The following is a 22,008-nucleotide window of genomic DNA, read 5'->3' on the forward strand; positions in this document are numbered from 1 at the left end:
TCACTAAATTTAAATGAACCACTGAATCTTGCTAAACAAAAGCTTCCCCCCTAATGTGAGGGGATGCTGGTGGTCATGGTAACCAAGAGAAAGAGGTTCTTGCTGTTAGCTCTGATGGGTAGCGGGTGGAATAGGACTGACTTGGGGCTGAACATGTTTGAAGTTAAGGGTCCTGCATTTGCCTTTAAACCATCCCCTGGCCTATCCCCCACCAGCTTACATTGGGGGATATGTAGCTTGGGTTGAAAAAAAAAAATCTTTGGACTCTGAAGAAACAACCTCTGTGGTGTTTTTTTGTTTTTGTTTTGTTGGTCGTGGTGGCTTATACCAAGCCTGTGAGGGATGGATCCTTTCAGGACTGGACAAGAGGCCAAGTTTGCAGCCCCTTGCTTTCTTCACCACTTTTGTCCTTCACTGCAACCCCTACCTACACGAAGTCCAATCCTGATCTCAGGGCTTTCTGCTAGTTCTGAAGTCAGGTCACATTTGGGCCCTGCCAGCCCTCTGCTGCTCCCGGCTTTAACTCTGATTGGCAGCTAAGGCCACACTGCCCCCTCCTACTTCTCCAGGGGCCAGAGATCTGATTCTTGGTGGACCACTACCTGGAGGTGCCTTTCCTCCATCCTTCTATGTATAGCTCCAACCCCCTACCTCTGACCTCATTCATCCCCAGAAAAGACAGGAGACAACTTAAGTTTGCTGCACACCACGGTTGTTGTTTACTAGGCCAAGCTAGGTTGAACCCTTCTTAGAGCCACGGCTTCTGAAACTTGATGATCCTGTTAGGGCTTCAGGAGGATGCGGCGACTGGGTTTGGCCTTGGACCCACAGTTGGCCAGAAGGGGTCAGGCAGCAGGTCATGGCGGTGGTATCTAGGCCCGGAGGTAGTTGCATTTGCCGGTGCACCTTCTGTTCCATGCGGTAACCTCCCCTAACCGGGTCGGTACTCTCTATCTGCCGCTGGCCGGTGACCATCAGGTTTCGGCCGTCCACCTGCACCACCAGCTCCTCAGGGGTGAAGCCATGAGCATTCATCTTCATTTGGAAACTTTTAGCATGGTCACTGCCCTGCACAGCGACCTGATCATCCCTGAGCAGTCTCACCGGCAGTGTGGCCACCGGGTTACTTTCAGCGAGGGCCACGCTGGGGCTCTGGTTGGAGAAACTGTTACCGACCTGCTGCATCCGAGTGAGCAACTGCTGTTGAAGGGCGCGAGGCTGTCTGTGCAAAGCTCAGAGCTTGGGTAGGTGCGCAAGCGCGCAAGAGGAAGTGCCTCACGAGGCCCCACCTCCACCCTAGTTCCTCGGTTCTCTTCGCAGCTGCTTAAGTCTATAGTTTGGGGTCTGCCATGCCTGTCCTACCTCCAAGTGTCAGCATGTCAACCGAGGCTGCTTTTACCTCAAACCCTCTCCCTCCCTATCTGCCTGAGAGGGCTGAGGCTGTAACAGAACTGGATCTTTGGAACCAACTGCATACATCAGACTGAGGCTCAGGGCTAGAAGCATTTTGTCTTCTAAGAACCAGGCCTGGGCCAGGAGGATTGTTTCCTGAGCACAGTCATCAGATGGGACTTTCTCCCCTTCTCTGTTTTTCCCTGACTATGCACAATCCAGTGCTGACACATGGGGAGGGATGTGGACATCACTCTAGCTCTGGGACTATAAAGACTCCCTCTGGGGAGGCTTCAGCTTTCTTGGCCCTCAATCCTCAGCCTCATCCCCAACCTAGTAACTTTCTTCATGACTATTGTGGTCACTGCTGTGCCTCTGATGTTCCGTGTTTTGATAATAAATTCTTTGTTGAAGTGTAACAAAAAAAGTGTTCAAAAGGGTTCAACTGTCACAAAGCTAACACCAGTATCACCACCACATAGCATGAGATGTTGAATTGTTACATTTAATCTCCCCGGTAGTTGCAACTCTGTGTCTGGAGCTAGATGGAGCAGATCTTTTGACGGGAGCTGGGTGGTGGTGCTGGAGGTGACCGTGGTGGTAGTGGGTGGCCCATCCTGGCCCAAACCTGTGGGCTTGGGAGGGGCAGAATCCACAAGTCACCCAAACAGGTGCCTGTGTTCTGGAATGCTCCTTGTCCCCAAGAAGAGAGCAATCGTGACTACCCATATAGCTTCAAGAAAAATTACAAGTGAGGAGCGGCCAAAATGAGGTGCTCGCTGGGGCCTCACGTGGTTGTCCTGGACCAAAAGACAAGACAGAAAAGTCTGGAAAGCAGAGGCAGTGGGGAGCGGCGGAGCAAAACTACAACTCCCATCGTGCGCCGGTGCAGCGACGCCTGCGCACAGCGTGCCGGTTGCCCATGCGGCCCTAGGGCTGGGAGCGCGGCGCCGCTCCGCTGCTGGGGAGGCCATGGCGGAACCTTCCCAGGCCCCGACCCCGGCCACGGCCGCGCAGCCCCGGCCCCTTCATTCCCCAGCCCCTGCCCCAACTCCGACTCCTGCGCCCAGCCCCGCTTCAGTCCCGACTCCGGCTCCCACTCCGGCACCAGCCCCCGCTCCAGCTGCAGCCCCAGCTGGGAGCACAGGGACCGGGGGGCCCGGGGTGGGAAGTGGAGGAACTGGGAGCGGGGGGGATCCGGCTCGACCTGGCCTGAGCCAGCAGCAGCGCGCCAGCCAGAGGAAGGCGCAAGTCCGGGGTCTGCCGCGTGCCAAGAAGCTTGAGAAGCTAGGGGTCTTCTCGGCTTGCAAGGTGGGGGCGGGGCCTACTGCGAAGGGGCGGGGCTTGGGGCATCCCAGGGCTCCGGTGGAAATGGGGGCAAAGCTCTGGATACCGAGCGGCCCCAGCTCCACGGGTAAAGCGTCATACATCTGAACCTTCTGCCTCCAGGCCAATGAAACCTGTAAGTGTAATGGTTGGAAAAACCCCAAGCCCCCCACCGCACCCCGCATGGACCTGCAGCAGCCAGCTGCCAACCTGAGCGAGCTTTGCCGCAGCTGTGAGCACCCCTTAGGTAAGGCAGGCATCGCCCTTGGAGCTGGGGTGGAGGGCAGGTTCTGGATCCTGTTTGGACAGGTGACTTAAAAGCTACAAAGCCTCTTAGAAAAACCAGAGATCCCACCTCAAGAGAGATTAGGTTAGAGGTGTGTATGCTCCAAGAAAGGAGAAAAGAAATCTACCAGACAAGAAGAGGCAGGGACCATCCAAATACTAATATAAGGGCATTCGGTCTCAATGTTGGTCACACTGGGTAGAGGGAATAGGGTGTATCATGGCTGGTTGGGAAAAAGTGCAGGAAACCCAGTTGATTTCTGTACATTTTTCCCAACTCCATCACCTGTCCATTTTGAAGCTGACCATGTATCCCACCTGGAGAATGTGTCAGAGGATGAGATTAATCGACTGCTGGGGATGGTGGTGGATGTGGAGAATCTGTTCATGTCTGTTCACAAGGAGGAAGACACAGACACCAAGCAGGTTTATTTCTACCTCTTCAAGGTGAGCTTTCAGGGAATGAAGGTGTGAATCAAGGAGGTGACCCATTTGTGTGGGGGAGGGTCCACAGCTTTGAGCTCTGCTGTCTTCTACTCCTCTTTTTCTCTTCCCTCCAGCTCTTGCGGAAATGCATTCTACAGATGACCCGGCCTGTTGTGGAGGGGTCCTTGGGCAGCCCTCCTTTTGAGAAGCCTAACATTGAACAGGTGGGACGGGGAAGGTGGTAAGAGGAGAATTTGGGGCAGCTTGGAGGAGTGGGGAACCTCTGATGCCCTCTGTCTTCCTCAAGCCAAGAACAGGGGAGAGGTTCATAGAGGAGTATGTCCTGTGCTAACCTCAGCTTGGGCATGGGGATGGGGAGGGGCATAGTGTCTCTTCACAGAGAGTCCCAGAGTGAGAGGAGCCTTGTCCCTACCCTCCTGGAGCGTCTTTATTTGGGTGAGAAGCCCCTGCTGGCTGATCACGCCTCCTTCCGGTTTCATCCCCCTACCCTCCTTCTCAGGGTGTGCTGAACTTTGTGCAGTACAAGTTTAGTCACCTGGCTCCCCGAGAGCGGCAGACAATGTTCGAGCTCTCAAAGATGTTCCTGCTCTGCCTTAACTACTGGAAGCTTGAGACACCTGCCCAGTTTCGGCAGAGGTCCCAGTCAGAGGATGTGGCTACCTACAAGGTCAATTACACCAGGTAGGTCCAGCCAGGCACTCATGGGGGAGGCTTGTGAACCAGGTTCAGTGGTTTCCACCCTCACCTGCCAACCCTCTACTTCCAGATGGCTGTGTTACTGCCATGTTCCCCAGAGCTGCGATAGCCTCCCCCGCTATGAGACCACCCACGTCTTTGGACGAAGCCTTCTACGGTCCATTTTCACTGTTACTCGCCGGCAGCTGCTGGAAAAGTTCCGAGTAGAAAAGGACAAGCTGGTGCCTGAGAAGAGGACCCTCATCCTTACTCACTTTCCCAAGTAAGGCTCAGTCTGGCCTGTTGGGGTTTTGCCCCAAGTTCACATCCTCGCTGTTGTCCCCTTTTTTCCAGGAAGGCTTCCTGGATTGCTCCCTCCTCTCCCTCCATGGGCCTTCTGGGATCTGGGTGTCTACCTGGCAGACTTGCCCATGGCCCAGAAGCAACTTGCTAGTATTTGCCTTTGCACGTACTAGTCTGGGGATGGCAGGTACATGGCCCGAGCTAACGCTACCCCCTCCCACACCCCTTGTAGATGTTACTAATTGTTTCCCATGGGAGCCTGGACACAGCCTCAGAATCCTTACCACCACAGCATTGCAAGAAACCAGAGTTTATGCATGAGGTGAAACCAGTTCCCACCTCTATTCTAGTCATTTCTGTAAACTTACCTCAGTTCTGCCACACCTTCCTCCCTTTTTAACCTGGCTTGTAGCTCTTCTGTTCAAAAAGTCTTTGCTGACTAATCCTGGCCCTCTAGTGCCCCTCCTGCCACCAGGTGGGAACAGGAGGTGGCAAGATGGGGTGGATTCTCAGCTCATTTTGATATTAAGGGGAGTGAGGGGACTCGGGTGACTTGGTGCCCTGCCTGACCACACAGCATGGATGGCATCAGCTCAGACCCTGTCTCCCTGTGCTGCCCATCACGGCAAAACTGGATCTCCGATCCCAGCCCTGGGTGTGTCCTGTCCTCTTACCTTCAATTAGAGGAAGCAGGGGGCTGTTTCTCCCCCTTCCAACTAGGGCTTCCCAGAGGGCGGAGGCTGTCTTCTCTCTCAGCTCCCAGCCCCCTGAGAGCAGGTTTGTCTGGCTGGCCTCCAGTCCCTCTGGAGCCTGACCCAGACTGCAGCAGAGCTGGAGGACAGAGTTGTGGGACAGTCTATACCCTCTGCACAGATTCCTGTCCATGCTTGAGGAGGAGATCTACGGGGCAAACTCTCCTATCTGGGAGTCAGGCTTCACCATGCCACCTTCAGAAGGGGCACAGTTGGTTCCCCGGCCAGGTATGTGGCACAATAGGCTCTGCGGGATCTCTGCTTGGCTGAAAGAAGCTCCCCTCCCTCCTCCTGTGGGGTAAAAGAACTGGGAATGGCAGCAGTGGGAAAATGTGGGCAGGCTTGGCTGGGGCCAAGAGGGCTTGGATTCTTTTGAGGGACCTGCCAATACCTACTCCTTGACCCTGATATTTTCTCTCTCTCAGCTACAGTCAGTGCAGCAGTTGTTCCCAGCACCCCCATCTTCAGCCCCACCATGGGCGGGGGCAGCAACAGCTCCCTGAGTCTGGATTCTGCAGGGGCCGAGCCCATGCCAGGTGCGTACTTGACCCCTGGCCTCTGACCTTTTCTCACCTTTCCTTCAGCCTTTCTGTCTCTGGGTGACCTTGCCAACCTCCTCAGCAGGCGAGAAGAGGAAGCTTCCAGAGAACCTGACACTTGAGGATGCCAAGCGACTCCGTGTGATGGGCGATATCCCCATGGAGCTAGTCAACGAGGTCATGCTGACTATCACTGACCCTGCCGCCATGCTGGGGCCTGAGGTGGGCAGCCCAGCCTATTGTCCAGTGGGAGAATGGAGCCCTCACCCCACCTGAGGCCCTTGCTCACCTCCCCTGCTCTATCTAGACAAGCCTGCTGTCAGCCAATGCGGCCCGGGATGAGACAGCCCGTCTGGAGGAGCGCCGCGGCATCATCGAGTTCCATGTCATCGGCAACTCGCTGACACCCAAGGCCAATCGGAGGGTGTTGCTTTGGCTTGTGGGGCTGCAGAATGTCTTCTCCCACCAGTTGCCACGCATGCCCAAGGAGTATATCGCCCGCCTCGTCTTTGACCCGTGCGTCCCTGGGTGGCCCCTACCCCTCGGGGCACCACACACGAGAGTCTCTACTCCTTGGTTTCCCACTCCTCAAAATTAGGGGGCACCTTCCCAATTCTGAGGCCCAGCCTTTGAAAATTATCGCTCCCAAGTTCCTATCCCTGACTACAGTTCAGTCCTCCGGGGCTGTGAGGAGCTAAGGAGCACTAGGGGACAGGTAGGGACTGTGACATGCCCCCTTTCTTCTTAGGAAGCACAAGACTCTGGCTTTGATCAAAGACGGGCGGGTCATCGGTGGAATCTGCTTCCGAATGTTTCCCACCCAGGGCTTCACAGAGATTGTCTTCTGTGCTGTCACTTCAAATGAACAGGTCAAGGTGAGGACAGTGCCCCTGATCCCAGCCTCACCCCACTCACTACCTGCTTAGGACAGGATAGGTGTGCTGCAGCAGCCTCAGCCCCTTAGTGGCCAGACAGTTCCTCACATACCCACAAGGTGGCAGCGGTACCTTGGTAATTGTACATTGTAAGGCCACACCTGTTGACAAATTGAGCCCAGGGATCAGCAACACTTTTTTTTTTTTTTCCCCAAAGCTGAAGGTGATCCAGGGATTCAGCCTAAACCCAGGACCCCATGCGTGGTAGCCAGACGCTCTACCACTGAGCTCTACTCCTAGCCATCAGTGCTTTTTTTAAAAATATTTTTTAGTTGTAGTTGACACAATACCTTTATTTTATTTATATGTGGTGCTGAGGATCAAGCCCAGGGCCTCGCACATGCCAGGTGGGTGCTCTAGCACTGAGCCACAACCCCAGCCCCATCAGTGCTTTTTAAGTGAACCTGTTTTTCTTCATCATGAGAACATTTACTTACTGTGGGGAATTAATAATTTACAGTAGCTCCACAGATAGCCCTGGTTTCTATCTTTTAATTATCACAATAGACCCACTTGTAGGGTCCCTCATTCTTGTGTTTCATGTGACCTAGATGTTCGTGGTCCTGATGTGTGGGAGACATTGTCTTCTCAAGATTCAAATGCTTTGATGAACAGGCCCCTGTGACTTCCCTTCTTCCCTACCATTCTAAGGCCCAGAGACTGAAAATCAGGCTGTGTCAGTTTTGGATCCTGGCCCTTCTGCATCTGGCTAATTGACCTCAAATGCATTTCCTTGTATAGCTGTGTTTTGGTCTTGTCTTTTGTAAAATGGAGATGATAATACCCGTCAGGGGCTGACTGGAGAGTCTGTCTGTGAAGTTAGCATGGAGCCTGGAAATCCAACAACCTTCTTATCTCCCCACAAATGCCCCATCTTCTGCCATCCACCTTTCCTCCTTCCTGCCTTGGATCCCTGGCTGTCCACCTCCTTCCCAAGATGCCTTTCATCTCTATCACTAGAGGTGGTGGGGAGACATCTTCAGCACTGGGCCCTCCCCACCTCCCCTCAGGGCTACGGCACTCACCTGATGAACCACCTGAAGGAGTATCACATCAAGCACAGCATCCTCTACTTCCTCACCTACGCTGATGAGTACGCCATTGGCTACTTCAAAAAGCAGGTAAGGCCTTCCCCACGTCTACCCACACTGCCTGGGGCCAGGGGTTACTCTGTCTAGCCCCTTGCTGTGGAGGAAGCCAAGTCCCTTTGTCCCTGTCCTACCTGGCATTTGGAGGAAGGTCTTCCTACCTGTCTTCCTTCCTCCTGCTGCTGCCCTAGGGGGGAACAGAGGCCAATGGGGCATGCCAGAATTGCGAGGCTCTTGGGGGTGAGTTGGGAAGGGGTGGCCAAGCTGGAACCTTTCTGGAGCCAAACTGAGCCCTCACAGTGCCTTTGGGAGGTTCAGGAACAAGAGAGGAGACTGGGCACACATTGTCCCTTAGGTGCTCTTGGGGGAGGCAGTGAAAGTTGGGGAGTACTTGCTGATAGATTGGGTCTTACCTGTCCACCCTCCAGGGCTTCTCCAAGGACATCAAGGTGCCCAAAAGCCGCTACCTAGGCTACATCAAGGACTATGAGGGAGCAACACTGATGGAGTGTGAGCTGAACCCCCGGATCCCCTACACGGAGCTGTCCCACATCATCAAGAAGCAGAAAGAGGTGGTGTGCATGCACATCCGTGGGACTTTTCATGGGCACGCATGGGGTGGGTTAGACACATGTGTACCTATACCATGTGTAGATACGTGTGAGATGGGGACAGTCCAGGTCTTGGTTCTTGTCCTGCCTCTCAGGGGAAGTTGGGAGGTACTGGATTCGGGGGCAGTACAGCCTGGCTTTTCGTACTGGGGCTCTGACCACAGCCATGGGAATGGTGGTGGGTGTCTAGGGCTGGAGTTGGCCCCTCACACTCTTTTTTCCCTTAGATCATCAAGAAGTTGATCGAGCGCAAACAGGCCCAGATCCGCAAGGTCTACCCTGGGCTCAGCTGCTTTAAGGAGGGTGTGAGGCAGATCCCTGTGGAGAGCGTCCCCGGCATTCGTGAGTAGGGTCCTGACTCGGGGTGGGAGGGTGTACAGCTTGGGGTATGGACAGGCATTCTTAGGAATGCTCCCTCACGCCCTACTTTGCAGGAGAAACAGGCTGGAAGCCATTGGGGAAGGAGAAGGGGTGAGTCTTTTGTGGAGGGAGTGGGTATTGGGGGGGTGCGCAGAAGGACTCAGAGCCTCAGACTTGGCATCTCCCATCCCAGCAAGGAACTGAAGGACCCTGACCAGCTGTACACAACCCTCAAAAACCTGCTGGCCCAAATCAAGGTAGGAAGACCAGGTTCCCTTCTGGGGTCGCTGCACCAGTAGCTGCAACTTCACGATTCAGTATATACTGGGTGGCAGTCACGGGTTGGGCAAGGTAACAGTGGGCAGGTCCCCAGCTCACCTCTTCTCTCTAGTCACACCCCAGTGCCTGGCCCTTCATGGAGCCTGTGAAGAAGTCAGAGGCCCCTGACTACTACGAGGTCATTCGCTTCCCCATTGGTGAGGACCCTCCATTTCTTCCCTTCTACTTCTGCCCCCAGATCAGCCCCTGGGGAACAGCCTCAGCCACTGTCCTCAGCCTCTTAAAGGTATGCCCTCTCTCCTGCCATCCAGACCTGAAGACCATGACAGAGCGGCTGCGCAGCCGCTACTACGTGACCCGAAAGCTCTTTGTGGCCGACCTACAGCGGGTGATCGCCAACTGCCGCGAGTACAACCCCCCCGACAGCGAGTACTGTCGCTGTGCCAGTGCGCTGGAGAAGTTCTTCTACTTCAAGCTTAAGGAAGGAGGACTCATCGACAAGTAGGCCCTGCGTTTGGACTGCAGCTGTGGCCTGCTGTGTCTCCATCGGATTCTCATCTGATCCCTTGGGCTGCCCTGCCCAGCTCCCTGACTCAGCTGAAGACACTCCAGCCAGGGACCCTCCAGTGCCTGATCCTGCAGGCCTTTCTGCCCTCAGGCACCACCCCAAGCCTGTGGCTCAGTCCCAGCCCTGATTGTGACTGACCCTGGGAGATGGCTCCTGGGGGTCCCACCCCCAGAGAGGGGCTGGTGGCCAGAAGATGAACTGTGCCCAGCTAATGGCCCCCAGACCTGCTCCCCGCAGAGCTGTGGGGGCATGGAGGCCTGGGCCTGGCCCAGTTGGCTGTTTCCTCAAGGACCAGGACTGCTAATTGTAGCTTCAGAGAGGGCTTCAGAGGTTGGAAGTTCAGCCCCCTCTGGAGGGGCTGTGGCTCATCCTGCATTGTTCTGTCCGTCTGTCCCCTGGAAGGGGGCATGGGGACCATTCATTCCCTGGCGTTAAATCCTTGGAGGGAACAATAAAGCTTTTTTTTTTTTTTAAACACCTTTTTTTCTCTCTCTATTTGTGTGATTGTTTCTTTGGTGTATAATATAAAAGTTTCCAGACTTAGCATGTTTATTGGGAGTTTCCCTGAGAACTCCCGGGCTAGAATTCTCCAGGCCTTTCAGATAAGAAGCCCCTAATGCAATATGGCGGTGGGCAGATTACCAGTGGGCGGATAACAAGTTGTTTTGAAAATTCACTAATCGGGGGCTGGGAACGTGGCTCAGTCGGTAGCGCGCTCGTCTGGCATGCATGCGGCCCGGGTTCAATCCCCAGCACCACATACCAACAAAGATGTTGTGTCCACCGAGAACTAAAAAATAAATATTTAAAAAAAAAAAATTCACTAATTGGTCCTCCTGTCTTCCGCCCTCGTGAACAGTTGATCTCCATGAATCTTATGCAGGGCTGATGTGCGTGCACCTGACCTTTACTATGATTGGCCCAGGGAGCTTCCTGGTCTAAGATAACTAACTTTCACTTTCTATATAAGCTAGCAGCAGTTCACAATAAAGCGCTTCATCTTTGTCACTGCTATGTGTGTGTGCGTTTTGATCTCTGACGAGGAGCCTTGGCCTTTCAATGTTGACCTTAGCTCCTCCAATACCCTCTTGCAAACTGTAACCACTCATCCCCAGTCCTATGCTCCACCTGCCTGGCTGAAGCCCCTCTTCTCTTTTCCCCACTCCAGATTGTTCCTGGTCCACATGCCAGGGACAGCAGAGTTCAGAACACATGATACTGCTGGCTGCAAAATGGCAGAGGGCTGGCACACACCTGTAATCCCAGCAATTCAGGAGGCTGAGGCAGGAGGATCACAAGTTCAAGACCAACCTCAGCAACTTAGTGAGATCCTGTCTCCAGAAAAAAAGAGAAACCCTGTCTCAATAAAAAGGACAGGGATGTGACTCAGTGGTAAAGCATCCCTGGGTTAAATCCCCAGTATGGAACAAAAGGGGCAGGGCAGAGGGTATGCAGTGGCACCCCCTTTCTCCACAGAAAAGTCTTAACTGGAAATCTTCGCCATGGCTGATTTTAGGACTATCAGCAAAAGAGTCTGCAAAAGAATTCAATGTAAATAAACTTTCTATTTTTCAGGTTGTCTTGTTTTACTTGGCCACTGGCCAGGAAGATACCAGCACTCCAGGTGCTGGACACCCCCTTAAAAGTTTTTCCCAAACGTATCCAGTATGGTAGTTTGTAGAAATGTGCAAATAAGGCCAGAGCTGGGCTTCACAGAGATGTCTAAATTTTTTTTTTAATTAGATGTTGATGGACCTTTATTTTAATTGTTTATTTTTATATGCAGTGCTGAGAATCGAATCCACTGCTTCACACATGCTAGGCAAGTGCTCTACCACTGAGCCACAAACCCAGTCCTGAGATGTCTACATTTTTTTTTTTTTTTTTTTTGTGGTGCTGGGGATTGAACCCAGGGCCTTGTGCATGCAAGGCAAGCACTCTACCAACTGAGCTATATCCCCAGCCCAGATGTCTACATTTTTAAGATAAGTTACCAATTGGGCTCCATGGTAACAGCTGGCAGAAGAAGAAAAGGGGAGAAGAAGCTCTCCTCTTCTCAGGTGTTGTCGTTGATGGGTTGGTTAACTTGCCCAAACAGTGAAAGAAAAAGCTGCTTTTATGTGAACTTCTGAGCCCCTCCCCTTATATGCTGGGTATAAAACTAAAACTACCTGGGGTTCAGGGGATTGATTGATTACAGCAAAAGCTGTGCCCTCTGAACCTGGCTGCAGCCAAATAAAACAGTTTCCTGCTATCTTCGGTGCCTTGCCTCGTTTGTCCCTACAACAGGTAAGTTCACAGGAGTGGGATGGGGATGTGGCTCAGTGGTAGAGTGCTCCCCTAGCGTGTGTGAGGCATTGGGTTGGATCCTCAACACCTCATAAAGTAAAATAAAGACATTGTGTCCACCTATAACTAAAAATATACATATAAAAAAGTCGCAGGAGCGGGGCTGGTGATGTGGCTCAAATGGTAGTGCGCTTGCCTGGCATGTGTGAGGCCTGGATTCGATCCTCAGCACCACATATAAACAAAGATGTTGTGTCCGCCGAAAACTAAAAAAATAAATATTAAAAAATTCTCTCTCTCTCTCTCTTAAAAAAAAAAAAGTCACAGGAGCAATGAAAACGCCTTCCTGTTAGTAACATTTTTTTGGGGGGGGTACCAGGGATTGAACACAAAGGCGCTTAATCACTAAGCCACATTCCCAGCCCCCCCCCTTTTTTTTTTTTTGGTAGTAGGACACAACACATTTATTTTTGTGTGGTGCTGAGAATCAATCCAAATGCCTTACACATGCCAGGCAAGTGCTCTACCACTGAGCCACAACCCCAGCACCCCCAACCCTTTTTATTTTAAAACCGTCTGGCTAAATTGCTTAGAACCTCAATAAATTGCTGAGGCTGGCTTTGAACTCGAGATCCTCCTGCCTTAGCCTCCAGAGTTGCTGGGATTATAGGCATGGGCTTTGGCACTCAGCTGTCAGTAACTTTTCTATTTCTGCCCCAGGTGCACAGAGTTCTTTCCCCCGAGGTAGGGATTGGGCTGGGCTTCAAATGGTCTGGCTCCTCCCCTCAGTTTCAGTTTCTGTTTCTCTGATTCCGAAAGGGGCTTTCCAGGGCTGCCCAGAGAACCAGGCTGGGCTGGGCTGGGATCCCGGGTAGGCTGTGTTACTCTGGCCTCTCCCCTCTTGGCCAGAGCAGCTTCTAGGTGGGTCCTAAAGGTACCTTGCTTCACCTTCCACAAATGGAATAGAGTCCTGTGAGGTTGGGAGCCAAGGATTCTGAGCACCTTGCCATTTCCAGAATGGAGCTGCGACCTTACCAGTGGGAGGTGATCAAGCCCGCCCTGGAGGGCAAGAACATCATCATATGGCTGCCCACTGGCGCAGGGAAGACCCGGGCAGCTGCTTATGTGGCCAAGAGGCATCTAGAGACTGTGGATGGAGCCAAGGTTGTGGTGCTAGTCAACAGGGTAAGTGATCCACCCTCCCTGCAGTGGGGTCTCAGGCAATTTGTGGTCCTCTCCAGAGCTGCTGTGGCCCCTAAGCTCACCTGTTTTTTTCACCCTAGTCCAGGACCCAGCCATGTCATGAGGGTCACCTTTCCTCTCACCCACTCCCCAGGCTGCTGATCCACCTTTCTCTCTCTTTCTCCCCCACACCCAGGTGCATCTGGTAACCCAGCATGCTGAGGAGTTCAGTCGCATGCTGGATGGACGCTGGACCATGACAACCCTGAGTGGGGACATGGGGCCACGAGCTGGCTTTGGCCACATGGCCCGAAGCCATGACCTGGTCATCTGTACAGCTGAGCTGCTACAGATTGCACTGACCAGCCCTGAGGAGGAGGAGCACGTGGAACTCACAGGTAAGGCTGTGGGCATGGGAAAGGGCATACACCTGAGCTGTTCTTGAATCAGATACCGGGAGTTTTTTTTAGGGGGGTGTAAGTTCGCATTCGCCAAACCCCACCTATACTAGTGGAAACAGACCTGGCTGCGTTGCAGGATCTTGGGCACGTTCCTTTCCCCAGCTGAGCCTTGGTTTACTAATCTGTAAATTGGGAGGTAAATTGGCTGCATTTCAGTTCTCAGATGGGTGGGGGAGCTTCGTGAAACAAAGCTTATTGTAGGAAAGGTTGTGCAAACCTAAGTCCCAGCTTTCCCTCTTGTGCCCTCAGCCTTCTCCTTGATTGTGGTGGATGAGTGTCACCACACACGCAAGGATACCATCTACAACATCATCCTCAGCCGGTACCTACAGCATAAGCTGCAGAGGGCGCGGCCCCTACCCCAGGTGCTGGGTCTCACAGCCTCCCCAGGCACTGGTGGGGCCTCCAAGCTCAGCGGGGCCATTGACCATATCCTACAGGTCAGCTTGACCCCTGTGGCCCTCCCACCAACATACCCACCAAGGACCTCCTGCCTGCCTGTACCCCATGCCTAGCAGCTCTCCCAGGCTCTCTGTGGTGGGGTCCAGGCCAACTTCCTCACCCAAGGTCCAGCCTCTAATGACTTCTTATGACACTTAGATTAAGCTCACTTAGAAAGTCCCCTGTGCAGATCTAACCCCTGCCTCTCCAACCTCGGTTCCCAGGCTGTCCCCTACATGCAATCTACAGCTACACTGACTTTTTTTTTGTTTTTTTTCCCCTGTATCTTGAACATGTTGTGTTCGGTCTCATCTCCAGACATCTGTACTTAACCATTTTGCCAGGAATGGTGATCTCCTTAAACTGACCCCATCTGATTTCTTCTGATTTCACCCAGCAACTTCCCCCACACCTATACCTCACCCCCACCCTGTCCTGGAGTTGACCTCTGGGGCGCTCTGCCACTGAATCACAGCCCTTTTCATTTATTTATTGATTTTTGGTGGTGCTGGGGATCGAACCTAGGACATTGTGCATGTGAGGCAAGCACTCTACCAACTGAGCTATATCCCCAGCCCTATTTTCTTTTTATTTTGAGACAGAGTCTTGTTAAATTACTGAGGCTGGCCTCAAACTAGTGACTCTTCTGCCTCAGCCTCCCAGGTAGCTAGGATTACAGGTGTGCGCCACCATGCCTGGCCACTGGACACTTTAATGTCCTTCTTCATAGTTTTCCTTGGTCATCCCCATGCTCTCTATCACATCATCCAGCTTTAGTCTCTTCAGAGCTCATTAATACTGACACACTCTCATTTTAGTATTCTTTTGACTGTTTATTAACCCATCCCAGCGTAAGTTCCTCTCTGTCCCCGGTGCCTAGAATATTAGCAACGCAGAGAGGGCAAGCAAAACATTTGTGGAAGTGAATCACATGTTGAAGAATGAAACTCCCCATGACCCTGCTTCAGGCTCTCCTATCTTCAGCTGGGACCCATCCTGCCTCAAAAGTTCGGCTCACGGCCCCCATAGAACCTTCCCTTTTCCAGTGAAGCCTTCTCTGTTGCCCCCAGCTCTGTGCTAACTTGGATACATGGCGCATCATGTCACCTGAGAAATACCGCTCCCAGCTACAAGAGCACAGTCCAAAGACATGCAAGCAGTATGACCTCTGCCATAGGCGCAGGCAGGTATGTGGGGGTGGGGCACGGAGTGGGCATAGGGTCATGTGTGCGGTTAGGGAACCTGGGTTTGAGCATTATTGACTAGACCCTCACTAGCTCTGGGACTTCAGGTCTCTTATGAACCTCCACTTATCCTTTCTGTGCAATGAGGCATATACAGCCCATGGCCACAGAGGTGCGAGCAGCCCGCTGTTTGGATTGGCTCAGATGGCACTGAGGCCATCATCAAAGCCCTACGCCCTATGTATGCTGTGGGTTGCTCTGCAAGCTGTGAAGCTGGAACACTTTGTGATGAGGTTGTATCAAGTTCGTTCTTTCATTAGAGACACTGTCTGGGTCTGCTATGATAGGGCTGGACGAGGACTAGGCATCACTGTGCCCAGACCAGGGGACAAGGGTACGTAGTAGGTGAAAGAGCAGGAGTTGGATCCAGAAACCTGGTCCCAGCCTCCAGCCAGGGCTCCACACTCTAGCCCCGCCCCCGACCTGGAGCGCTCACCGCTCAGATGAAATCCAGGGGGATCCCCTAGTGGGTGCCCATCCAGTGTGTAAAGGGGTCCCTTCACACACTCACTCCTCTTGCCAGGACCCATTTGGGGATTTGCTAAAGAAACTCATGGATCAAATCCACGACCACCTGGAGATGCCAGAGTTGAGCCGGGACTTTGGAACGCAGATGTACGAGCAGCAGGTGGTGGAGCTGAGCAAGTCTGGTGAGACCCGCAGCTGGAGGGGAGGGCTAGGTTACTCGATTGGCCGGCTGGGGGGGGGCTTGCCTGGGGTGGGGGGCTTGGGGCGGAGCTTAGCCGCAGCCCTGACCCTGCGCCCGCCCTTGCACCCGCCCTTGCACCGTTTCTCCCCAGCTGCCGAGGCCGGGCTCCAGCAGCGACGGGTGTATGCCGTTCACCTGCGGCGCTACAACGACGCACTGCTCATCCATGACACTGTCCGCGCAGTGGACGCCCTGACCTCTCTGCAGGATTTCTACCACAGGGAACGTGCCACCAAAACCCAGATCCTGCGCGCTGAGCGCTGGCTGCTGGCACTGTTCGATGGTGAGGCATGGAGATTCAGAACTGGACCAGGGGTCAGAGACCTGCCAGGGCCCAGGTGCCAACACGGGCTGGAAAGGTGCTGAGGGCCCTTCTTTTCTAACCAAAATCCAAGACCATGGATAGGACAGGTTTATTTCCTCATTTATGAGAATTTACAGAGTTTTTTTTTTTAATTAAAATTTTGAGACAGTTTAAGAACCGGTTAGTTGGGAGTGGACCCGAAATTCTGGGGTGTGTATTTCCTTTAGGCTGAGAAAGCAAACCATAGCGTCAGAGTGAAATTTAAGGTTGGAAGCCTCAGCACAGTCTGGGGTCAACAAACCCAAGGTCAAGTCCATCTGGGTAGCAGAGGTCATGGTGAAAACCTCCATGGTGGGACTCCAGCCCTCAACTCTGTAGCTGAGTTAAGGAGGGCTGCTGGCCAGAGGTCTGTAAGCAAAGGACTGGTCTCGAGAGTTGGACCTGACAGGCACCATTAAGTATGCTTTGGGGGCACATTCCCCTTGGGCAATGAGAAGGAACAAGTGTCCTTCCCTGTAGCCCCCCTGTGCTCTGCAGTCCTATCTCTGTGGGCACCCCCTTCCCCAGTCCCCTGTTCCCCAGTTCCTCCCCCCTTCCCCAGTTCCTCACTCCCCCCTTCCCCAGTTCCTCAGTCCCTCCTTCCCCAGTTCCCCAACCCTCTTTTCCCCTATCCCCCCTTCCCCTATCCCCCCTTCCCCTATCCCCCCTTCCCCAATCCCCCCTTCCCCTATCCCCCCTTCCCCAATCCCCTTCTTCTTCCCAGACTTGAGCCCTGTGTCCCTGTTTTGGGGTTTTCTGCAGGTCACAAGGATATGCTGACCCGATTGGCTACTCACGGCCCTAAGAACCCAAAACTAGAGATGCTCGAACAGATTCTGCTGAAGCAGTTCGGGAGCGTTGACAACCCCCGTGGCATCATCTTTACCCGAACCCGCCAGAGTGCTCACTCCCTCCTGTGCTGGCTCCAGCAGCAGCCCGGCCTGCAGTCAGTGGACATCAGGGCTCAGATGCTGATTGGAGCTGGGAACAGCAGCCAGACCACCCACATGACCCAGGTGGGGGCTGTGGAGAATGATGCTGGGGCTGCAAGGGTTCCCTAGGGGAGAAGTGGGGCAGGGTCTTCAGCACAGAATAATGGGGGCAGGGTGACCCTCAGGGAGAGGGATCTCGAATATCTCCAGGCAGAGAGCTGCAGCCAACACTGAGATCCCTGGCTCTGAAGGTACCCCCAATGTGGGAGTCCCTGGGGCAGGGAGAGGGGTTTAGGGGCATATGGGGAAAGAGGTAGGTGATGTAGTTCCTTAGGGCAGGGGAACGGGAATCTGGGGGTTTCTTGTGGGAAAACAGTGCCTGGAGTTCTGGGGTAGAACAGGGACCTTTAGGGGTTCTTAGGGGAGATAGAGATTGGATGGTTATCTGGAAAGGTAGGCAGGATCCTGGGGCATTGGGATAGAGGTGGGTCTCTAGATTCCTAGGGAAATAGAAGAAGATGGTGAAAGGGCTGTACCCGGAGAGGCTGCTCTGGCAGGTAGCAGGGCCTAACCCCACTAGTCTTTGCCCTCCTTTCCACAGAGGGACCAGCAAGAAGTGATCCGGAAGTTCCGACTTGGCTCTCTGAACCTTATGGTAGCCACAAGCGTGGCTGAGGAGGGATTGGACATAGCCCAGTGCAATGTGGTTGTGCGTTATGGGCTCCTCACCAATGAAATCTCCATGGTCCAGGTGCTCAAAGCCCTCCCCCTCCACAGCCCTCAGAGGAACCCCTCTTCTTCCTCCCCCTCCTCCCCATCTTCCTCCCCCTCCTCCTCATCTTCCTCCTCCTCCCCCTCTTCTTCCTCCTCCTCCCCCTCCCCATCTTCCTCCTCCCCATCTTCCTCCTCCCCTCCTCCCCATCTTCTTCCTCCCCTCCTCCCCATCTTCCTCCTCCCCCCTCCCCCCTCCTCATCTTCCTCCTCCCTCTTTCTTCCTCTTTCTTCCTCATCTTCCTCCTCCCCAGGCAAGGGGCCGAGCCCGGGCTGGTCAGAGCTTGTACTCATTTGTGGCGACAGAGGGCAGTCGGGAACTGCGGAGGGAGCTGACCAATGAGGCGCTGGAGGCTCTGATGGAGCAGGCAGTGGCAGCTGTGCAGAGGATGGACCAGGCTGAGTACCAGGCCAAGGTCTGTGGGCTGTCTGGGGAGGGACAGGCTGTTTCTGAACCATCCAAACCTCCACCTGGCAGGTCTGTGTACACACACGCTCCCTGTATGTTCCTTTCCCTTGGCAGCTAGCCTTGCTCACCAGGGGGAGGTTTGGATCATTTAGAAAAAGATAAGGGTCAGGGGCGGGGCTGCTTAGGAAGGCAGTACTTGTCTCCAAAGGGCCATGTCTGAGGCTTTTCATTTACCCTTACCACTAGACACTTTCTATATCTGTGAGTCCTTCTGGAACCAGGCAGGGTAGGGGAAGAGAAGGCACATGTGCAAGACAAGCCCAGAATCGGGACTGTGTCAGCTCTCCAGAGGCAAAATCACCCTCATCCAGCCTTGTCCGGAGTGGTCCTGCTTTGTGCCTGTTGTCCCAGCATAATTATTGATGCCCCCTGACAGATTCAAGAAGCAGCATTGGCCAGGAGTGGTGGTACATGCCTGTAATCCCAGCTGCTCAGGAGGCTGAGGCAGGAAGTTCAAAGTCAGCCTCAGCAACTTAAGTGCCAAGCAACACAGTGAGACCCTCTCTCTAAATAATATACTAAATAGGGCTAGGGATGTGGCTCAGGGTTGAGTGCCCGAGTTCAATCCCTGGTACCCCAAAACCAAAACAAACGAACAAACAAAAAGACAGCTTTGCATGAAATCCTAGAAAGAGGGGACAGAGATTCAGTATGAAACCTACTCTTCCCCCATCCCCCATAAAATTTTTCTCAAAGGGTTTCAAAACCTCCTGGGAAGATTAAGGAAAGTTCCTTCTGGGTATAAATTATCTGAGGAGTCCTTTGGCCCCTGGAGCATTCCTGAAGTCGGGTCTTATGGGCCCCAGCCATGCCCTGGTATCCCCTTCCCAGATCCGGGAACTGCAGCAGGCAGCCCTGATCAAGCGAGCAGCCCGGGCCGCCCAACAGGAGAGTCAGAGGCAGCAGTTTTCAGCGGAGCATGTGCAACTACTCTGCATCAACTGTATGGTGGCAGTGGGCCATGGGAGTGACCTGCGGAAAGTAGAGGGCACCCACCACGTCAATGTGAACCCCAACTTCTCGTAAGACCTGTGGAAGGGGATGGGAAGGAGGGAGGGAGGTAGGATGGGGGACTGCCAATCTCTTCTATCCAGACAGTGCCTTGAGAAGTTAAAGAACATTTTAATCAGTACTGAATTGGTACTGATTTTGCATTTTCTTTCTTTCTTTCTTTCTTTTTTTTTTTTTTAGCATATATGTGTGGTGATGGGGATCAAATCCAGGGGTGCTTTACCCCCATGAGATGCATTCCCAGACCTTTTTATTTTTGTAAAATTTTGAGGCAGGATCTTGCTAAATGGCTTAGGCTGGCCTCAAACATGCAATCCTCCTGCCTCCGCCTCCCTTATAGCTAGGATTACAGGCGTGCTGTACTGTGCCCTGCTTAGTTTTGCACTTTCACAGACTCTGGTCAGACAGGGGTTCTCACCCCATTTTGCAAGTGAGAAAATTGAGACCCAGAGAAACTGAACAACTCACCCAGCTTCCATGGCCACTGTGACCAAGAATTGGAGTTTGGGATGCATGCCCCATGTTGACTGTCCACAAACTGGCCCCCTGGCCCTACCTACTCTGAGGACAACAAGAGAGGCTGGCTGCTCAGGCATGGTGGTGTGTACCGGTTGTCTCAGCTCCTCTGGAGGTTAAGGCAGGAGGAGCACTTAAGCCCAAGAGTTCAAGGCCAGCCTGGGCAACCAAGATCCAAGCTCAAAAAGAAGGAAAAAAAAAAGGAAGGAGAGGCTCAGTTGTCCCGGAGTCATCCCACATCCTTTGTCTCCTAGGGGGTAACCTTGCCCCAGCCTCCATCCATTCATTAGGTGCCTGCTGTATGCCAGGACACTCTGCCAAGGATCTTCACACAGGTTCCCTCTTTGGAGGAGGTAGCCTTTCAAATGGGTTGGGTTTTGAATGTGGCAAGATCAGAGGGACAGAGCTGATGGGACACAGGATGGGAATAATTCCAGTTGGCCTGAGTGGAGGAGAACGTGAGTGATGAGGTTCAAAAAGCAGATGGACCAGCCCATGGTGGATGGATGTTGAAGGTGGGCCGGGACAGTCCAGGCTTTATCCAGGAGGCAGTGAGGAGTATTGGATGGATTCTGAGCAAGGGAATGTCAGGGAAGATATTTCCTTGGGGGTCAGTGGGGTCAGGAATAAGGATTGAAGGAAGAGATCCGTCAGACTTTGAAATTTTCCAGGTAGGGGATGCTGAGGCCTGAACATGGGTGGAGGGGAATGGCATGAGGCCACACAGGCAGAGCTTATTGAAGATCAGATTTCCTGGCCCTGGGAATTCTGTGCCTCTGGATAGGCATGTCCAAGACCGAGGCAGAAGCTCAGCCAACTAGAGGGTATGAGGTCTGGGTAGAGTGGGTCCATAAGGGCTGTGGCCACTCCCATTCCCCTTCAGGATCTACTATAATGTCTCCCGGGAGCCCGTGGTCATTGACAGAGTCTTTAAGGACTGGAGACCAGGGGGTACCATTAGCTGCAGGAACTGTGGTGAGGTAAGTGCCTGGGCCATGTCCCAGTCCCCAGAGCTCTGAGCCCTTCTGCAAAAGCCCTCATGTGGGAGAAGGCCTAGCGTCTGCCCCCAGGGAACCTTCATTAGGAAGAGGGAGCCAGCCCTGCCCCAGAAGCTCCCAGTCTGAGGAAGGTGGTCTGGAGCCCACATTTTGATGAGGGTGCTAACTCCCAATCTCGAGTGGGAGGCAGGACTAACACAGAATTCTACCTTGAGGAGAGGAGCCCAATCTGAGGCAGAGACCAGATCCTGTACTCTGTCCCACCCCCAGGTTTGGGGTCTGCAGATGATCTACAAGTCCGTGAATCTACCAGCACTCAGAATCCGCAGCGTGCTGCTGGAGACCCCCCGAGGGCGGATCCAGGCCAAAAAATGGTCCCGAGTGCCCTTCCCAGTGGCTGACTTCAACATCCTGGAAGACTCTGCCCAGGGCCTGTCTGATCTTTCCCTGGAATGACTACCTCATCCTGCAATGTCTGACTCAAACTGCAGGGGGCAGTAGAGTCCACAACAGCCATCATCTTTCTCTGGGAAAAGCCTTGGTCCAAGCCTCTCCTTCCTGAGTCACCAGCCCTGGGCACTGTGCTGACCAGCTACAAAAGAACCCTTGGGCACCCTGGTTGTCTTCAAATCCAATAAGGAAGCAACTGGAAGGCCACAGCTCAGCCCCAGGCCCATGGACCCACACATACTCGCCCTTTCTGTGTCTGTCTCTGTTGGTCTTTCTCTCTCTCTCTCTCTCTCTCTCTCCCTCCCTCCCTCCCTCCCTCCCTCCCTCCCTCCCCCCCCCTCCCTCCCCCCCCTCCCCCTCTCCCCCTCTCCCCTCTCTCACTCACACATTTGCACTGGATGGAGTTGGGGAAATTGAGGCAGGAGAATTGCAATACTGTACTAGGAATAACATTTCTTTCCTGCCAAAGCCATTTGTTTTCTTGGGGCTCCTCATAAAATTGAAAATAAAATGGAAAAATGGGTAGAAATGTGTAGTATTTTATTTGTTTTGGTACCATGGATTGAATCCAGGGGTGCTTTACTACTAAGCCACATCCCCAGCCCTAAATTATATTTTAGAGAGTTTTGCTT

At 53.3% G+C, this 22,008-nt stretch overlaps 3 protein-coding genes across 6 annotated transcripts; 2 read left to right on the plus strand and 1 right to left on the minus strand.

Moving 5' to 3' along the window:
* Nucleotides 1–294: 294 nt before the first annotated feature.
* Hspb9 (heat shock protein family B (small) member 9) lies at nt 295–1,918 on the minus strand. Its single transcript, XM_005321870.5, has one exon. The coding sequence runs from the start codon at nt 1,183–1,185 to the stop codon at nt 733–735; it is 453 nt and encodes a 150-aa protein (XP_005321927.1). The 5' UTR covers nt 1,186–1,918; the 3' UTR covers nt 295–732.
* A 370-nt stretch (nt 1,919–2,288) lies between these two features.
* Kat2a (lysine acetyltransferase 2A) lies at nt 2,289–10,035 on the plus strand. Of its 2 annotated transcripts, none has more exons than XM_005321868.5 (18): nt 2,289–2,703; nt 2,842–2,965; nt 3,305–3,450; nt 3,564–3,653; nt 3,950–4,131; nt 4,217–4,408; nt 5,302–5,408; nt 5,606–5,716; nt 5,802–5,941; nt 6,027–6,235; nt 6,468–6,594; nt 7,665–7,775; nt 8,171–8,314; nt 8,581–8,695; nt 8,788–8,824; nt 8,907–8,970; nt 9,105–9,189; nt 9,304–10,035. In XM_005321868.5, exons 1-18 carry the CDS (start codon nt 2,365–2,367, stop codon nt 9,495–9,497), a joined length of 2,517 nt encoding a protein of 838 aa, XP_005321925.1. In that variant the 5' UTR covers nt 2,289–2,364; the 3' UTR covers nt 9,498–10,035. The 2 variants fall into 2 exon arrangements, with proteins under 2 accessions (XP_005321925.1, XP_005321926.1); XM_005321869.4 differs by having other exon boundaries at nt 5,805–5,941.
* A 2,620-nt stretch (nt 10,036–12,655) lies between these two features.
* Dhx58 (DExH-box helicase 58) lies at nt 12,656–21,905 on the plus strand. 3 transcript variants are annotated; one of them, XM_040268770.2, is made up of 13 exons: nt 12,656–12,770; nt 12,866–13,034; nt 13,228–13,429; nt 13,742–13,932; nt 15,004–15,120; nt 15,701–15,827; nt 15,978–16,169; nt 16,992–17,245; nt 17,763–17,912; nt 18,187–18,348; nt 19,233–19,423; nt 20,812–20,908; nt 21,197–21,905. In XM_040268770.2, the coding sequence occupies exons 2-13, from the start codon at nt 12,867–12,869 to the stop codon at nt 21,380–21,382; spliced, it is 2,037 nt and encodes a 678-aa protein (XP_040124704.1). In that variant the 5' UTR covers nt 12,656–12,770; nt 12,866; the 3' UTR covers nt 21,383–21,905. The 3 variants fall into 3 exon arrangements, with proteins under 3 accessions (XP_040124704.1, XP_005321924.1, XP_077898150.1); XM_005321867.5 differs by having other exon boundaries at nt 12,656–13,034; XM_078042024.1 differs by lacking the exon at nt 20,812–20,908 and having other exon boundaries at nt 21,197–21,360.
* The last annotated feature ends 103 nt before the right edge of the window (nt 21,906–22,008 follow it).

Source organism: Ictidomys tridecemlineatus, chromosome 3 (genome assembly GCF_052094955.1).
Source record: "Ictidomys tridecemlineatus isolate mIctTri1 chromosome 3, mIctTri1.hap1, whole genome shotgun sequence".
Lineage (NCBI taxonomy): Eukaryota > Metazoa > Chordata > Mammalia > Rodentia > Sciuridae > Ictidomys > Ictidomys tridecemlineatus.